Source organism: Ursus arctos, unplaced genomic scaffold (genome assembly GCF_023065955.2).
Source record: "Ursus arctos isolate Adak ecotype North America unplaced genomic scaffold, UrsArc2.0 scaffold_32, whole genome shotgun sequence".
NCBI lineage: Eukaryota > Metazoa > Chordata > Mammalia > Carnivora > Ursidae > Ursus > Ursus arctos.
Window position 1 is genome coordinate 13,517,266 of NW_026623008.1, and position 16,171 is coordinate 13,533,436.

Here is a 16,171-nt window from a genome sequence, read left to right on the forward strand (position 1 = left end):
AAAGAAAAAAAGAAAGCTAAATCCCAAGGCAGACACGATGTATCTGAGTAAGTAACCAGGATAAGAGCCACGATAGTTGTTTCAGAAGGAAGTCGATTCGGTGCAGCAGACTGCCCCAAGAGAGGGAAGACCCCACAAGGAAATCACGAAGCTCTTCAGAGAGCTCAGGAGATGGAAGACACGGCAGAAGCACGCCACCCCGGGGCCACGCTCTGCTCCAGCGCCACCACACAGGTCACCACTCGGCAATACCAGCCAGGGGCCCGGAAGACACAGGCAAACAGAGCCAGAGGAAAACGTGGTTAAGAACAGATTGTAGGGATTCTACTTCAAGTTTCCCAACTACAAGGGATCCAGACGAGCATGATTTACAGAACGCAGCAAACCCCGTGTGAGGCGGAGGGCCCCGGGAGACGCACTCCCAGCCTCCCTGGAGGCCTAGGTCTGGCACACTGCCCAATGCCACACCGCACCTGAGCACTGGGCTTCTCTGGAAAGCTTCCTAGTGACCCGTCTTCAGAGCTGCTAGGTTTCTGCTAGAGAAAAGAGAAGGACAGAAGAGAACATTGAACCCACAGGGTCACTCCTCAGTCACCGAAACGAAGCTCTGTGTCATCTTAGCACCTGGGAGAAGACAAACGTCACTGCTCAATCCTGCTCACAGAGCCTGTGTAGCTCTTAACAGCCGCAGGTGTAAGTGGGGTTGTGCTATTAGGGTTCCACTCACGGGGACAAGGGGGGTGCTGAAAGTTCTATAGAACAAGGGAGAACTTGGGGTGCCTGGGTGGCTCAGTCGTTAAGCGTCTGCCTTCGGCTCAGGGCGTGACCCCGGAGTCCTGGGATCGAGCCCCACATCAGGCTCCTCCGCTGGGAGCCTGCTTCTTCCTCTCCCACTCCCCCTGCCTGTGTTCCCTCTCTCGCTAGCTGTCAAATAAATAAATAAAATCTTTACAAAAAAAAAAAAAAAAAGAACAAAGGAGAACTTACTTCTCAATAGCTTCCTGCCCCCTGGGTTCAAACTGCCCCGACTTTTGGTTCTCAGGGCTCCTGGGAGACATAAGTAAGGAGAACCCCCAAGTGCTGGTACTCTCGATACTCACCATTTCACTGCGACAGGTCACGACTGCAGCCACCGTCTTCTCCCCAGTGGTGGCAAAGCTCACTAGGGCAGCCTGGGAATAAAGCAAAGTGTCAGTCCCTAAATGGGGGCTATACCACCCAGCGGCCTTACAGAGGAGCATCTCTACAGGGAGGTCCCTGGCCTTGGAGCTGAAAGTGCTCCTGACTTTAAAGCACTGCAGCCAGGGCACCCGAGAACAGAGGGAGGCCCCAGCTGCATCTACAGCTGAAAACAGGCCTTTCCCCTACCTCCAACACAGACCCATGCCAGCCCTAGATCTCACACTGTTCGTAGTATCTACAGGGAAGCTCGAATTAACATTCCCCACTCTCCGGACTCAGAAGGCGGTGCCAGTTTTACTCTAAAGATCCTCTGTAACTCTCAGAAGAAAAAGTATTCCGTTTCTGCTCTAAAGCGAACCCATCTCAAACCACACTCTGCCCGGATCCGGAGCAAACATCTACAGATCAGAGGCAGGGCTTTCTAGTAGCACGTCCCGACTAGATCCTCCCGAAGCCTAGCACCACGCTGCCCGCGGCTACCTGCGGGAAGTTTTTGAGGAGACTCAGGACTCCGTGATGGTAGTGTAGCAGAGCATAGTGGCTTGGGGACAGCTGCAGGAAGAACTGGGCCCGAGAAGGATCCACTGGGTTGGGCTGCGTGGGCAGGACCCGGGGCTGGAAACCACTTGCAAATTCTAAATCAAGCGACTGAAGAGTAAGAAGAAAGAGGATTAGGGCTACAAGCAGGCAAGTCACTGATTCCCTGATCCATCCCAGGCCTCCTCCCTCGGTCCCACTTTGCCAATGAAAGTAACTAGGCCACGGCATGTGGCTCCAGAAGCTCGCACTCAGGCTCCCTAAAGAGGGGACCACTTCCCCTTACACCAGTTCAGCCAGAAGCCTAACCTTCTCCCATCAACTGCCAAGGCTCAGGCAGGAAGCAGTGTCACTGGGAGAAAGACATTAAGCAGCAAAGGCAAAGCCTCGGGCCAGGGAGCAGCAGCACTACCTCTCACCTGCAGTGGGATCTGTCTCAACTCCCACTCTGTCTCCAGGGCCAACGTCTGGAGGGACCGTGAGCTCGGGTCAGGGCACACCAGGACGGCCTCATCCACCACACCACAGGCTCCGGTGAGGCTCTGAAGCCAGGGGGTTGACACCCTGACCTACAGGAAAGACATCATAGCAGGAAGTTTGTGAGAATTTTTACGTTTTCCTCTCTGTTCATCAGCAAGGTCACCACCAATCTCACAGGGGCTAAGCTCAAAAGTTCTTCATGGCTGATTCCAAAGGACTTCTTCCCATCCCTTCCAACTTCTCGAGAGCTCCAAAACTGGAGAAAATCAGGATTTTCTTTCTGGTCACTGGAAAAATATACCAGGTCATCTTTAAGACCTGATATTTCAGATAAGCATTTCTCTACCTTATTTGTCGTCCGTGGTTTCCTACCACTATTTTACAGTATTACCTCCTAAGAAATTCATAGGCAATGAAAAAAATCTACATAATGTCCTAGCCAATTCAGGAGAGCACCGTGAGGGAATGTGAGGACTTTAAACAAACGCTCGATGAGGAGAAAGCAGCTCCAAGTGACCAGAATCAGGGACCATGAATGGCTTTTGCATCTGCCCAGCCATGTTCCCTGGTCCCCGATGCAAAGAAGGGCTCCATCTATCTCCCTCCACAATCCGCAAGGTTCCGCAAGCCAGGCACCTGGCCATACCTGCTGAACAATCTCTCCGTCTTCCACGTTAAACCTGACGATATTCACGTGGCTGAAGGGAACAACTCCAAGGGCCCACACCACCCCAGACCCGTAGGAGTACATCATCTGGTAATGGATGCTGTCACTAAGAGAGAGAAGAAAAATCAAGGAGCAACAGCTTCAGCCGCAGGACAGGCCCACCCTCAGGGGTCCTCTACCATCAGCCAGGTCCTTGGCCAGAGGTCACAACCTAGCAGTCCCCAAGTAGGATTTGTTTGACTCCCAGTTTTGTTTTGTTTTTTTAAATAGTCATCAACATTTTTTTTTAAAGATTTTATTTATTTATTCGACAGAGATAGAGACAGCCAGCGAGAGAGGGAACACAAGCAGGGAGAGTGGGAGAGGAAGAAGCAGACTCATAGTGGAGGAGCCTGATGTGGGGCTCGATCCCAGATCGCTGGGATCACGCCCTGAGCTGAAGGCAGGCGCCCAACCGCTGTGCCACCCAGGCACCCCTAGTCATCAACATTTAAAACTGAGACTTCAACATGTACAAATCGATTTCTTGGGGCACCTGGGTAGCTCAGTGGTTAAGTGTCTTTGGCTCAGGTCATGATCCGAGGGTCCTGGGAGGAAACCCTGCATCGGACTCCCTCTCAGTGCAGTCTGCTTCTCCCTCTCTCCCTGCTCATGCTCTCTCTCACTTGCTCACTCTCTCTGTCTCAAATAAATAAATAAAAATCTTTAAAAATCAGATTTCTAACTTTTCTTTAAAAGTAGGAGTGGCACCGCTAGGCACACCTACAGGGCGCCAATAGGCTAAGTAAGGCTGCCCCCTGGAGGTAAGCCAGGTACACTGCAGCTGCCAGCAATCCCCACTGGGCCTGCTTCGCTCTATGCCACGCACTTGGCCACATTCAAATTTGAGTTTTACACCCTGAAAATGGTCACAGGTCTGAGCAAATCTTTTCCTTTCCTCCCTCCCTCCTGATCCTTCCCAGCTTCAATGCTTTCCATGACTAGGACCTCTGGAAACCATCTCAAACCTCACTCAGTCCCTACCCTTGGCTCTTGAGTTCTTCTGATTCATAACATGAACGAAAGGCTCAGTCTGACTTGAATGAGAAGTCAAAAAGCCCAGAGTGCTAGGACTGTGAGCAAGGAGCCTCTCCCCCTGCTGGACTGTCTCTAGTGCCCAGTTTGAGAATTTTCTCCTCACTACAAAGGAAATGCTGGAAGAAGCACCGCCTTTGAGTGCAAGCCTACATCTAGGGAGCCCAACACACGATGCCAACATAAGTGCAGCCTGAGTCAGAACGAACACTTCAACCCTCAGCGAGAAACAGGAGCTTGCGGAGAGCAGGACGAGGCAGCCATCACCCAGTGGGAAGGTGGCCTTACCTTTCGGGGAGATGTTCCACCCACTTCAGGTGCCCACTGGAGAGATGATGCAGGGCAAGAGTGGTCTTCTTCAGGACCGCGATGTACCTCACTGACCCCTGCAGGCCTACCAGCCCAAGTGCCTGGAAACTGAGCACAGGTACACGGGTGAGCGCTGCCCAGCGCCTCCAGGGTCTCAGACTAGAGCAGACAATCTGGAACACCACCACTGTAGCTTGCTAGGTAAGAAAATAGGCCTTGGGGTCAAACACATCAGGATCCTAATACCGGCTCTGCTTCTGGTGAGCTGACTTGGAGGCTGTGCTTTCAACCGCTCGGCTCTACTGCCTCCCTAAAGCCCCATGAACCTCCTCAGGGTTGTTCCCTCCTTCCCCGAGGATTTCCAAGCAAGCCGGCCATCCCTCTACCATGGCATCCTCCACCCCGTACTGTCATTACAGGCTACGTGCCTGCCTCACCCAGCTGACCGTGTGTTTCTTGACAATAGGAACCTTCTCACAGTCGCACAGGCGTTCCCACTGCCTGGGGGCACACCAAGTGTTAACCATGCAGATTACTATCAGAAGAGATGTACGCCACTGCAAACGACCCCGTCATTGAAACCCCACCAAAGATGTAGCAGCAACCCGGGCTGTTCTCTCAACATAAAATTAAAACACTGAAAGGTTTACATTACAATTCCTATAGCTAGGACATTACAGAGTTCTCACGTCACGGTAAGACTAGCAGCAGCATTCAAGTGCAAGGATAAATGCTGCACCTAGCAGAGCTCTGCTCCTAACAGGTGCTCAATAAACACTGGCAGAGTAACCATGTGTTCTGTGACCTCAACTCATCAAAACGCAGGATGTTTGATGTTCTTTGGCTCTTCAGTGGCCCGTGAGGAAAAATGTCGAAAGACCCTGAATTGCTGTCCATGCAGACCTGTGTTCCAGCAAAGCCTCGAGCCAAAAGCCTAGAAGAAATACAGCTTCTTGCCCTCTACCTGCCACTGTCCAAGGTAATCTCCCAGTTCAGGCCCCCGATGTTAGTCTCCCAGGAACGCATGATCCGGCCTCCATTGGACACAGTGATTGCATCTGGAAAAGAAAAGACCGTGGTGAAGTCATCTCCCCAGCTGGGGCTCTGTGGCCTCCTCTGATGGTCTGGGAGCAACGGCTGCACTTCTGAGGTATGGGTACAAATAGAAGTGAATTGGGATACCTGGTCTTTCCTTTTGGGAACACCCCTTCTCCTTTTCCTAACAGACCCCGTACGGAGGAAGGAACAGAGGAATGGGGAGATGGAGCCAACACCACGATAGAGACCAAGCAGGACTCTGCTTACCCTGTCCGTAGAGCAGCATGGCATCCACAGCCCCTTCTGCCGTGCCCTTGTCAACATGGCGCCACACTGAAAGGAGAGTCAGACGCTACTATAAACTGGAGAGAGGCATCCAAGAAGACAGATAGGAGAGAATGGAAGAGGTCTTTGTTTGCACAGTTGTATCTAATTTTATTTCAAGGGAGAGAAGGATTATAGCTAACTGGCAATGATCCCCTCACACTCACTGGGTAATGAGGGGAGGAAGGTTTGAGAGGAGCCTCTCCTGTCCCAATCTGAAGTCTCACTTCCCATACCCTCTACCGCCCTAAACATATAAATGAATGACAAAACTAACTGAATCTCTACGATTCACAAGAAAAATCATGATCGTAAATTATATTTCCATAATGTTAGTGCCTAAAAACATCCATAAAAGCAGCATAAGTAATTTAAGGGGGGCATCCAAACCTTTACTGCAGAGGAGAAATAGAAATAGAAAAATATTTTGAAATAACATCTTAACCTAAGAACTCTCAGGACTCAGGCTGACGGGATAAACTAAAAAGGCCAGTTATAGGAAAACAGTTAATATTCAAAGACAACACAACCGAAAAACAAGAATCAGAATCCAGTAAGAGGTGCATCTTTCGGCCAACCTGTCCCTAACATGGCAAGCAGCCAGAAAGACTACACAAGCCACAGGCCATTCTGGATTCACTATGGTCAGCCATTCCATCCCAAGCTAACTGGCCTACATAGGTCACTCACAGATCTCCCCGGTCCGAGAATTTAATGCTGCAATCACATTCTTCTCAGTGGCCACAACCAACTTCTTGGATCCAGGGGAAAATTCCAAGGAAGCAAACTTGAGCTTCCCAACATACTGCTGTCTCCTGAGGAAGAGAGGACGGGGAAATGTGAGGGGTGAAAACCATCACTGCACAAAATGTTGTGGGAAAAGACCATTGCGCCAACACGTAAGGTTGTCACCATCACACCTATCTTAGGACATGTGAGGAATGGCTGTTAATAAGGAGATCTGACCAAAAGCAAGATTTCTATGCAAAGTCATCAGAAGCCAAGGGAACAAGAAGAGAGAATACACTCTAAGAGATAAGCAGCACAAGTCTTACTTCTTTTTTTTAAGATTTTATTATTTATTATTAAGAGAGAGAGAGAGAGAGCTAGCAGGGGAGGGGGAGAGGGACAAGCGGACTCCACGCTGAGCAGGGAGCACGTCACAGGGCTCAATCCCAGGACCCGGAGATCATGACCTGAGCCAAAGGCAGACGCTTAACCGACTGAGCCACCCAGGTGCCCCCCATAAGTCTTACTTCTAAATGCAAGCACATACTATCTCAAGTGCCACCCATGAACACCTGGACTAAATCTGGAACAAACATTAGTCCTCTCTGTATTCATTAATAACGGGACTAGATACTCCTATTACACGAGGGATGAGACACAAAGCCTGTTGTCCACAAGCATCCACTTCGACTTGCCCTTCGATTTTCACTGACCCCTGGAGAAAAAAATCATGTAAACTTTCCAACAAAACTGGGTTGGGGGACGCCTGGGTGGCGCAGTCGTTGGGCATCTGCCTTCGGCTCAGGGCATGATCCTGGCGTTCCGGGATCGAGTCCCACATCGGGCTCCTCCGCTGGGAGCCTGCTTCTTCCTCTCCCACTCCCCCTGCTTGTGTTCCCTCTCTCGCTGGCTGTCTCTCTGTCACATAAATAAATAAAATCTTTAAAAAAAAAAAAAAACTGGGTTGGGCTTCTGTTTCTACAGAAACAGACTGGATCAGGCTTCTGTTTTTTACAGCCTTTTCGAGCCCACTCCCATGTTCAGGATCCATTTGACTCATTACTCATACTTTCCTTGGAATGTATCCCATCACTTTCAACACCTTTCTCTAAGCATAAAGGGAATATAACTAGCTTTGCATGGCACACTACCAAGTACACAGGAGGTATCTGCACACTGCTATTAAGGAAAAAGTATGCGCATCTCTGGCACACTGAACACACGTGGTATTTACACGAAATTTCTCTTGCGATGTTGTCTGGTCTGTTTAAAAAAAAAAAGGAAAGAAACTAAGCAGAGAGTAGAAAGACAGGCTTATATGACATTTGACAGTTTCTATCTGTATTTTCACATACTTAATTCTCACTATATCCATTTAACATTCTGTGAGCCGCACAGAACAAACATTACTACTTTATTTTATAAGTAAAAGTTATTACTCTCATTTTACAGATAAGTAAACTAAGGTCTGTTGGGGTCAAGTAATTATGGTCAGAAATAAAACACAAGACTGAGACCCTCTCATTCTAATTCCCATGCTCCCTTTTCAAATATCATTATCTTTTATCTGGACTGTAAAAGTAATGCCTGCTCAGGGCGCTTAGGTGGCTCAGTCAATTAAGCGCCCAACTCTTGATTTTGGCTCAGGTCATGACCCCAGGGTCGTGAGATCAAGCCCCGTGTCATTGAGCATGGAGCCTGCTTAGGATTCTTTCTCTCTCTCCATCTCCCTTTGCCCCTTCCCCACTCGTGCTCTTTCTCTCAAAAAAAAAAAAAAAAGAGGAAGAATTAAAGTAACGCCTGCTCCTTGTAGAAAATGAAATATGAAAAATACATAAAGGTATTTTTTAAAATTTAAAATGCCTAAATACCACCACCATAAACTTTTTAATGTTTCAAGATACTTTCTTCTGTTTACTTTTCTATTTGTAAATTATATATGCCCAGTATCTGCTAAGTTGGAATCATACCACATATGCATATAGGCTGTATGTGTATAATATACACCTGACATTGTGAGCATTTGCCCACATCACTGAAAAGGACTTATGTTGCATTTACCACACTGTCTTATATTGCAGACATAGACATCTGCCCCACTAGACTGAGCTCCTTCTTATCTATCCATAGCACCTAGAACAATTGTTGGCCTATTACAGGCAAGCCACAAATACATGAATCAATGTATCTGATACAGAAAAGACTTCACAGAGGAGGAGGTAGCTGAGCTAGGCTCTGAACGATAAACTATTCCCTGCAGAGTAATAACAATGGGTAACACTTACTAATTGCACTCAATGAGCCAGGCATTGTGCTAACTTAAAAGAACGATCTCATTCATCCTTACCACTATTGCAGGTAATAATGAACTATTAATAAACCCATTTTACAGATTAAAAAAAAAAAACCTTGGCTCAGAGCAGTTAAGTCACTTTCCCAAGTCACACATCCCTTAAGTGCTAAAATTTACTCTCTAACAAAAGTACACCTTAATTGCAGGGCCTTAAGGGGAGGGGAGGGAGAGAAGACTGAGTGAGTGAATGATTAAATGGCATCTCTATGAATGGCACCTCCAGCTGATGTGAGACTTGCTGGCCGTGTTCTGAGCCCAGGGCCCAGTTGGGCTGAAAGGAGAAAGGGCACTCAGTTTAGGACTCGGAGGCAGACCCAAGCCCCTGTACACATACCCAAGAGATGCCAATTCGAGGAAGAATGAGAGTTCACCAAGGGGCTGTTGACCCCCGACACCCAGTCGATCAGAAACCTGACAGTCACAGAAACAGGGCCTGACGGGGAGGAAGGAAAAGTGACCTCTGACCAGAACCCCAAAGCATGCTGGAATGTCAGGGCCCGCTGCACGAACCTGCAACCTGTCACACAGAGACTGGCTTGGAAGCGCCCCTGACGCTCCGTTTAATGCTCTCTTGTGGCCATCTCAAAACTCTTTAACTTTTGAACGCGGGGTCCCACATTTTCATTTTGCACTGGGCCCCACAAGTTCTGCAGCCAGTCCTGCTGCCTCTAACCCCGTCCTCCCTTTAGCAGACACAAGGCTGGTGCTGACAAAATAGCCATACGTTTCCCGAACAGGACCCACACGTACGCACCAATCAAACTTGCCCACTTGGTCTTCGTAGACTGCGGCCACAAGGACAAGCAGGGCAGCCCGGAGCCAGAAGCAGAGAGCCGCCTCCGCCGTCGCCATGATGGGAGCCTGGGACAGCCCGCCGCCGGCCCGTCATGCATCCGGCCGCAGGCTCCGCCTCCGCAGACCATAGAGTTGGGCCCTCACGCGAAGTCCTCGCCCGGGCCCTCGGGGTTCGGAGGCCCCCGGGCGCGCGGGAAGTCGTCCTGGAGACGGCCGGGCAGGGAGAGGCGGGCTGCGTTGCGGATTGGGTCAGGCACGCGCGAGGGCAGCCCCCGACGGCCGTCCCAGAGGCCCCCGCGTCGCCGGGGTCCTAGCAGGCAGCACCGCCTTCCGCCGCATGTGCCTCCAGCGCGATGCCCAAATCTAAGCGCGACAAGAAAGGTGAGCGAGGGGGTTTCGAGACCCGGTGGGCAGCTCCGCCGGAAGGCTGCCAGTTTCGGTGGGGGCTTGAGGGGCACCGAGTGGGACGCCGGGGCGTCCGCGAGGAATTCCGCGGGCTCTCAGCGAACTGCAACAGGGCTTCGCGGCCGCTGGCGCACGGAAGGGGGCTGGAGCGCGGTTGGGTTAGGGGAGCGGAGAGTATCGGGGCTCCAGTGTCCTTCCAAGGCGTACTGGGCCGGAAGACAGCTTCTGAGCACCCGGGTTGCGCCCGATCTCGCCTTGGCCCACCTTTCGCACCTCATCCCTTCTTCCTTAGCTCTCTGCGCTCCCGCCCCCCGGCCGCCTTTCCTTTAGGACAGGCTTAGTCCCGACTCTGGCCCTTTTGCTTGCAGTTGCTTCTGCCTGGCATGCTTATAATTAGATCTTCATGTGGTTGGGTCTGGCTCAGTTGTCAGTTCATAAAGCACCTCTTGAGAGACCATTCCTGACTACTTTTACTATGTGGTAGTGTCTCTTTTATCCAGGCTCTCTCCAGCACAGTCACTGAGCGGATACTTAGGGGCCTGGCACTCTAGGCGTTTGGCGGATACAGCAGTCACAGCAAGGAAGGCCTAGAACCCTCATTGAGCTTAACATTTTAGTCATAGGAAACATACCTCTCCACACAACACCAGAAGTCAAATTAAGTTAGATCGCGATGAGTCTTGCGGACTAAAAGTGAGATTAAAAAAAAAAAAGTGATGTTATTTCGTTTAGTGCAACCAGAGTGGGTCTCCGATAAGCTGACAAATAAGCAGAAACTTAAAGGAAGTGAGCCATCCATGGAGTTACCCCAGAGCATTGTGCTCCACGGAGAGGGAAGATAAAGTGCAACGGGGCTGTATTGAGAGCACGTTTGTTGTAGTCTGGGACAAGAGGCCAGTGTGGCTGGAGCAGAGTATGCAAAGAAGGGGGAGTGGGCTGGAGTTTATAAACCTTCCCAAGGAGTTGGCTTTCACACCCAGGTGCAATGGGTAACCACCCGAGAGCTTCAGCAGAGGGATGACATGGTTTAACTTTTTTTTTTTTTTTTTTTTTAAGATTTTATTTATTTGAGAGACAGAGCATGAGCCGGGGGGGAGGGACAAGTGGACTCCATGCTGAGCAGGGAGCCCAACGCAGGGCTGAGATCATGACCTGAGCCAAAGTCAGACACTTAAGTGACTGAGCCCCCCAGGAATCCCGACATGATTTAACTTTTAAAAGATCACCCTAGGGACACCTGGACAGTCAGTTGGTTGAGCGTTAGACTCTTGGTTTTGGCTCAGGTCATGATCTCAGGGTCGTGAGATCAAGCCCCACTTCAGGTTCTGTGCTAGGGATGGAGCCTGCTTAAGATTCTCTCTCCCTTTCCATCTGCTCCTCCCCCCCACCTCTCCCTCTCTAAAAAAAATCTAAAAAAATCACCCTAGTTGCCTTGTTGATAATAGACTGGGGAAGGTGGGGAGAGAAGGGAAAGTTGGAAGGAGTGAGGCCAGCAGTAATCCAAGAGAGGGTAATGCTGGTTCGGTCCACAGTTGTAGCAGTGGAAGTGGTGGGAAATGGACAAAGTCATTTTGTTTCCCTTCCTGTGCTGCCCTTGCCCTGACCAGTGAGATTACCGTTCCACATATATGCCTTGTGAGTGCCATGCAGGATGAATAAGAATTGGCCCGTTACTGGGGGCACCCGCGGCTTTGCATTTGATGCTCTGTTAAGTGTTTGTGGAATGATTGGGTTCTGTAGAGGGAGCCTTGGTGAGAGCTGGCAAATGTCATACTCTTCTGGATAAGAGGAAATTGAGCCCCAGCTCTTGGGTAGAGGTGCTTGGCCCCTCCAGAGAGGCACTGCTTTATCCATGAGTCCAAACTGCAGAACAAGATGTAGCAGAGGACATAGAGTCCCCAGATGCATCATTCCACAGCTGAGGCCACCAAAGTTTTTCTCTGTGCACCGTGGAGGAGAGCAGAAAGGGACCTGCTTGACCCAGCCACTGAAAGCACTCCAAGAGCAGGAACAAGCCCCGCCCCCACACCTCAGTACAGATTCTTAGTTTAGCCTAAGAGGGGAGCAAGGAATCCCTGGTTTGTCTTAAGTAATGGGAAATAGGTCGGGATCTCCAGGCTCAGGAACACTAGAGTCGGCACTCTGAGGACCCTGGGAATATACAGCCTCGCCTTGCCTCACGCTGGCTTGGTCCAGCTGAGCTACCAGACGGGAGATGGAAATGGGTCTGCAGGGCCTCTGGATTCGTCTCTCATCACCTCTCTTTTTCTTCTTTGTATTAGTTTCCTTAACCAAAACTGCCAAGAAGGGCTTAGAACTGAAACAGAACCTGATAGAAGAGGTAAGAGTTTATTCTTTTTATTGTTCAGACCTTGTATTGGGTTCATAAAGGTGGCTAGAGGGCTGGCGGTGAAACATTGTTTTAAAAAAAAGAAAGAAGAAAATAAAAATACCACCATGAGCTACCGTTTCTGTCCTTTACCTCCAGCAGCAGAACCAATAAAAACTCCCATAGTAACGATTTCCTGTGTTGACCAAGCTCTTACTCTGCACTTTGTACCCCACTAAGTACTCTGTGTGCTGTTCCACTCCATTTTTACCGCATGCTTGGGAGGACTTAGCGATGTTTTGCAGCTGGGTAACGGAAGCTTAGAGAGATTTGGTAGCCTGCCCAATGTCAAAAAGCTGTTGAGTTACACGGGGCACCTGGCTGGCTCAATTGGTAGAGCGTGCAACTCTTGGTCTCGGAGTCATGAGTTCAAGTCCCACGTGAAGTAGAGCTTACTTTAAAAAAAAAAAAAAGATGGGGCGCCTGGGTGGCACAGCGGTTAAGCGTCTGCCTTCAGCTCAGGGCGTGCTCCCGGCGTTGTGGGATCGAGCCCCACATCAGGCTCCTCCACTATGAGTCTGCTTCTTCCTCTCCCACTCCCCCTGCTTGTGTTCCCTCTCTCGCTGGCTGTTTCTGTCTCTGCCAAATAAATAAATAAAATCTTAAAAAAAAAAAAAGAGTCTGTGGGGTTATCAGATGTGAGTAAATGCGCCAGGCCACTGTCTACACTGCTGCAGGCCGCAAGCTGGGTGAGAGGAGAGTCTCCTCCAGCACAATGATTCCTTTTTCTTGAGACCCCGTCATCATGGCTGCAGCCAGCAATGTGGGCAGAGTGGGGCCGATGAGCTCCCCACCGTGAGTAAAGAATGAGGCTTCATGTGTTTCCGTTTAGCAGGAGCCTTTCCTGCATAGCTAAGTGTTTCTGGGTTGTCAGTTAATGGGCAAAGGAAAGCGGTCCGTTCAGCTCCTAGCCACAGGTAAGTCAGAAACCTGGCAAACCGTGGGATTTCAGCTTCTCTGCACTTTGAGATCATGCCTGCTCTGCCTCAGGGGAGCCCCTGTAGTCCGTGATCTCTGCTTCAGTAATGGAAGTAAGGAAGAAACCTCCAGATTAGATGCCTCCAGCTGTAAACTTCCACAGTAGTTGGGGACCTAGAGCAGATTCTTCCCCTTCTGAGGCCCAACCCTTGCTGCCCGTTGAGCTCTAGAACCCCGTTGAATTGTCTCACAGCTTCGGAAATGTGTGGACACGTACAAGTACCTTTTCATCTTCTCCGTGGCCAACATGAGGAACAGCAAGCTGAAGGACATCCGGAACGCCTGGAAGCACAGCCGGTAAGCAGGCCTTCCCCCGTAGAGAGGAAGCCAGGATGCCCTCAGAGCCAGGGGCGGTTACTGACCCTGGGATGCCTGGGTCACACAGATACCACCTGAATGAGGACAAAGTGTCACACCCTCCAGAGGCGCTTTTTAACTGTTAAAACTGGTCTTGCTTTGAGCTCCTTGGGGGCAGGACTGGGTAGTTGCTCCGGGAATGTTTGATCAGTGATCCCTCAGGAGGAGGAGCTCCCTTACCCCTGGGGTCTGGTCCTCTTAGGAACCTCCCATCAGTTTTAGGATGTTGCCATGTACTCCAAGGGCACACAGTGACACGAGGGCAGGCCACGTGAGCCACCTGTCCTTGGGCTGGGTCTGTGAGGGTATGAGTGATGACTCTGGCCCGCCTCAGACCAGTGTATGTGCCTCTTCCATGCATCCAGATCGGGGGTTTAGGGGGGTCACATAACACCCACAGTGGGCCGGTAGACGAAATACTGTGAATGTTGAGGTCTGTGGGCAGGGAAAAATGAAAGGAGTCCTTAGCTGTGGACGGAGAGTCGGCAGAGCTGCATGGAAGATGTAGGAGCCTTTGGCCATTCCTCCCATTGCAGAACAGCCTGGGCCGGAGTTCGGGCTCCTGGGGACTGGAGTCGGTTTGCACCTAACTGGGGGAGGGTGGGTAGAGCACTTCCTTCACAGAACCCCTTTTTTTCTGTAGGATGTTCTTTGGCAAAAACAAGGTGATGATGGTGGCCTTGGGTCGAAGCCCAGCTGACGAGTACAAAGACAACCTGCATCAGGTGAGTTTCTGGCCATCTGACCGGTGGAGGGACCGGGGAGAGCAAGGCCTGGCTTAAAGCTCGTTCTTCTTGAACCCCCAGACTCAGAGTAGTGCCCCCCCCCCAGCTGTGTCAACCAGAAACATCTGCAGATACTGCCAGATGTCTAATGGGACTGGGCCGACCCCACTTCTGTTCTGTAGGTCAGCAAGAAGTTGAGGGGTGAGGTCGGTCTCCTTTTCACCAACCGCACAAAGGAGGAAGTGAATGAGTAAGTGCGTTTGAGGACTAGCAGGGAAGGAATAATCCGGGTACTTTGTACGGTACGGAGGTATCGGGTGAAAACTGGTTCCTGGAACACTGCTCCTGAGTCCTCGTTCTCTACAGCACCGTGCTCCAAGCTGACTGCCGGCCAGCAGCAGACATGGGCAGGGAGGGCCGGCCAGGCCGGGGGAGGCTAACTTCATGCAGCGCTGGTGGGCCAGCCAGGAACCTCCCCTCCTACCGCTTGTCTTTTCCTGAGGTGGTTTACGAAGTACACGGAAATGGACTTCGCTCGAGCCGGAAACAAAGCCACTTTCACTGTGACGCTGGACCCAGGGCCCCTGGAGCAGTTCCCCCACTCCATGGAGCCACAGCTGAGGCAGCTGGGCCTGCCCACTGCCCTCAAGAGAGGTATGGGCAAGCTCCTGGAGCTGAAACATCCCCGCTTAGCTGCCGGGAACACGAGCTCCTGAACGCGGCAGACCCCCTCTGGCCCCTGTGGCTGAGTAGCTTATTTCTGCCTGCCTCCGCTTCCTCGGGTGAAGATGGGGCGCCAGTGGACAGTAACTCGCAGTCAGGACACAGCAGCTAAGGGACGTGAGGGAGGCCGTCATCCCCCGCAGGCCCTCTGGGGCAGCTGTGCACTTGCGGGTTTAGCCTGAGTGTACTGGGGAGGCCGGGGGGGCAGCCAGCTCCCTTCCAGCTCTGGGCAGAGAGCTGTGCACGGGCCTCTGTGCAGATGTCACCACGTGGGGTCCCTTTTCTCTGTAGGTGTGGTGACCCTGCTGTCCGACCACGAGGTGTGCAAGGAGGGCGACGTGCTGACCCCAGAGCAGGCCCGTGTGCTGGTGAGTCCGCATGTCCGTCCCCCCACCCCCACCGCAGTCTTTGGGCTGTAGTAGCACCAGGGACCCCCAGCCGCTTCACGTCACCCTTGCTCCTCCTGACCATTGGTTCCTTTTACGCATCCCTTGCAGAAGCTTTTCGGGTATGAGATGGCTGAATTCAAGGTCACCATCAAATACATGTGGGATGCGCAGTCTGGAAGGTTCCAGCAGATGGGAGATGACTTGCCCGAGAGCGCATCCGAGTCGGCAGAAGAATCAGAGGGGGAAGATGACGGCTGACATCTTGGACACTTGGGGCCAGAACTGTGGGACCACCATCCCAATGGCCAAACAGCAGGGAGGGCGAGAGGCACGGACTGCTTTTCTATGAGGAATAAAACTGTCTGCAGGGTGACTCCTGTGGACAGCAAAGAGGACTTTTCCTAGAGAAAATGCCTTGGCTTTGGGCTTTTGTTTGGATTCCCTGGGTCCCTTCTGTCTGCCTTGAGCCAGCTTCCAGCACGGGCTCCCACATGACGGCTGGGGACATGAGAGCTACCACCAGACCCGGGGCTTCTCTTCTCTGGCCCTTGTGCCCCTGCTGGAAAACGGGGGTTTGCCAAGGAATAGAGGAACCCTGGCCACCCTTCCTACCCCTTTCTTTCTCTCCTTCCTCCCCCCCATCCCCCACCCAAGCCAGGGCCGGGGAATCTTACAGACAACAAGTCAGGACACTTTCACTAAGATAAGAGTAAAGCC

The 16,171-nt window shown here is 51.3% G+C and overlaps 2 protein-coding genes across 5 annotated transcripts in view; one reads left to right on the top strand and one right to left on the bottom strand.

Annotated features, from left to right (window-relative positions):
* The window catches only part of EMC1 (ER membrane protein complex subunit 1), a 24,580-nt gene extending 14,823 nt beyond the window's left edge, over positions 1 to 9,757 (bottom strand). Inside the window, exons 1-10 of one of the 4 annotated variants that reach the window (XM_026519694.4) lie at positions 9,448 to 9,757; positions 6,302 to 6,426; positions 5,555 to 5,620; positions 5,214 to 5,307; positions 4,229 to 4,357; positions 2,846 to 2,972; positions 2,139 to 2,288; positions 1,663 to 1,830; positions 1,101 to 1,172; positions 474 to 536 (exon numbers count right to left, since the gene is read on the bottom strand). In XM_026519694.4, coding sequence (XP_026375479.1) covers positions 474 to 536; positions 1,101 to 1,172; positions 1,663 to 1,830; positions 2,139 to 2,288; positions 2,846 to 2,972; positions 4,229 to 4,357; positions 5,214 to 5,307; positions 5,555 to 5,620; positions 6,302 to 6,426; positions 9,448 to 9,545 — 1,092 coding nt within the window. In that variant the 5' untranslated portion in view covers positions 9,546 to 9,757. The remainder of the gene's footprint in view (positions 1 to 473; positions 537 to 1,100; positions 1,173 to 1,662; positions 1,831 to 2,138; positions 2,289 to 2,845; positions 2,973 to 4,228; positions 4,358 to 5,213; positions 5,308 to 5,554; positions 5,621 to 6,301; positions 6,427 to 9,447) is intronic. The other 3 variants (XM_026519695.4, XM_048221985.2, XM_026519696.4) reach the window with 3 other exon arrangements.
* MRTO4 (MRT4 homolog, ribosome maturation factor) lies at positions 9,748 to 15,865 on the top strand. The gene is made up of 8 exons (XM_026519697.4): positions 9,748 to 9,869; positions 12,176 to 12,234; positions 13,454 to 13,557; positions 14,261 to 14,342; positions 14,525 to 14,592; positions 14,845 to 14,996; positions 15,357 to 15,433; positions 15,563 to 15,865. The coding sequence occupies exons 1-8, from the start codon at positions 9,842 to 9,844 to the stop codon at positions 15,710 to 15,712; spliced, it is 720 nt and encodes a 239-aa protein (XP_026375482.1). The 5' UTR covers positions 9,748 to 9,841; the 3' UTR covers positions 15,713 to 15,865.
* Positions 15,866 to 16,171: the final 306 nt, after the last annotated feature.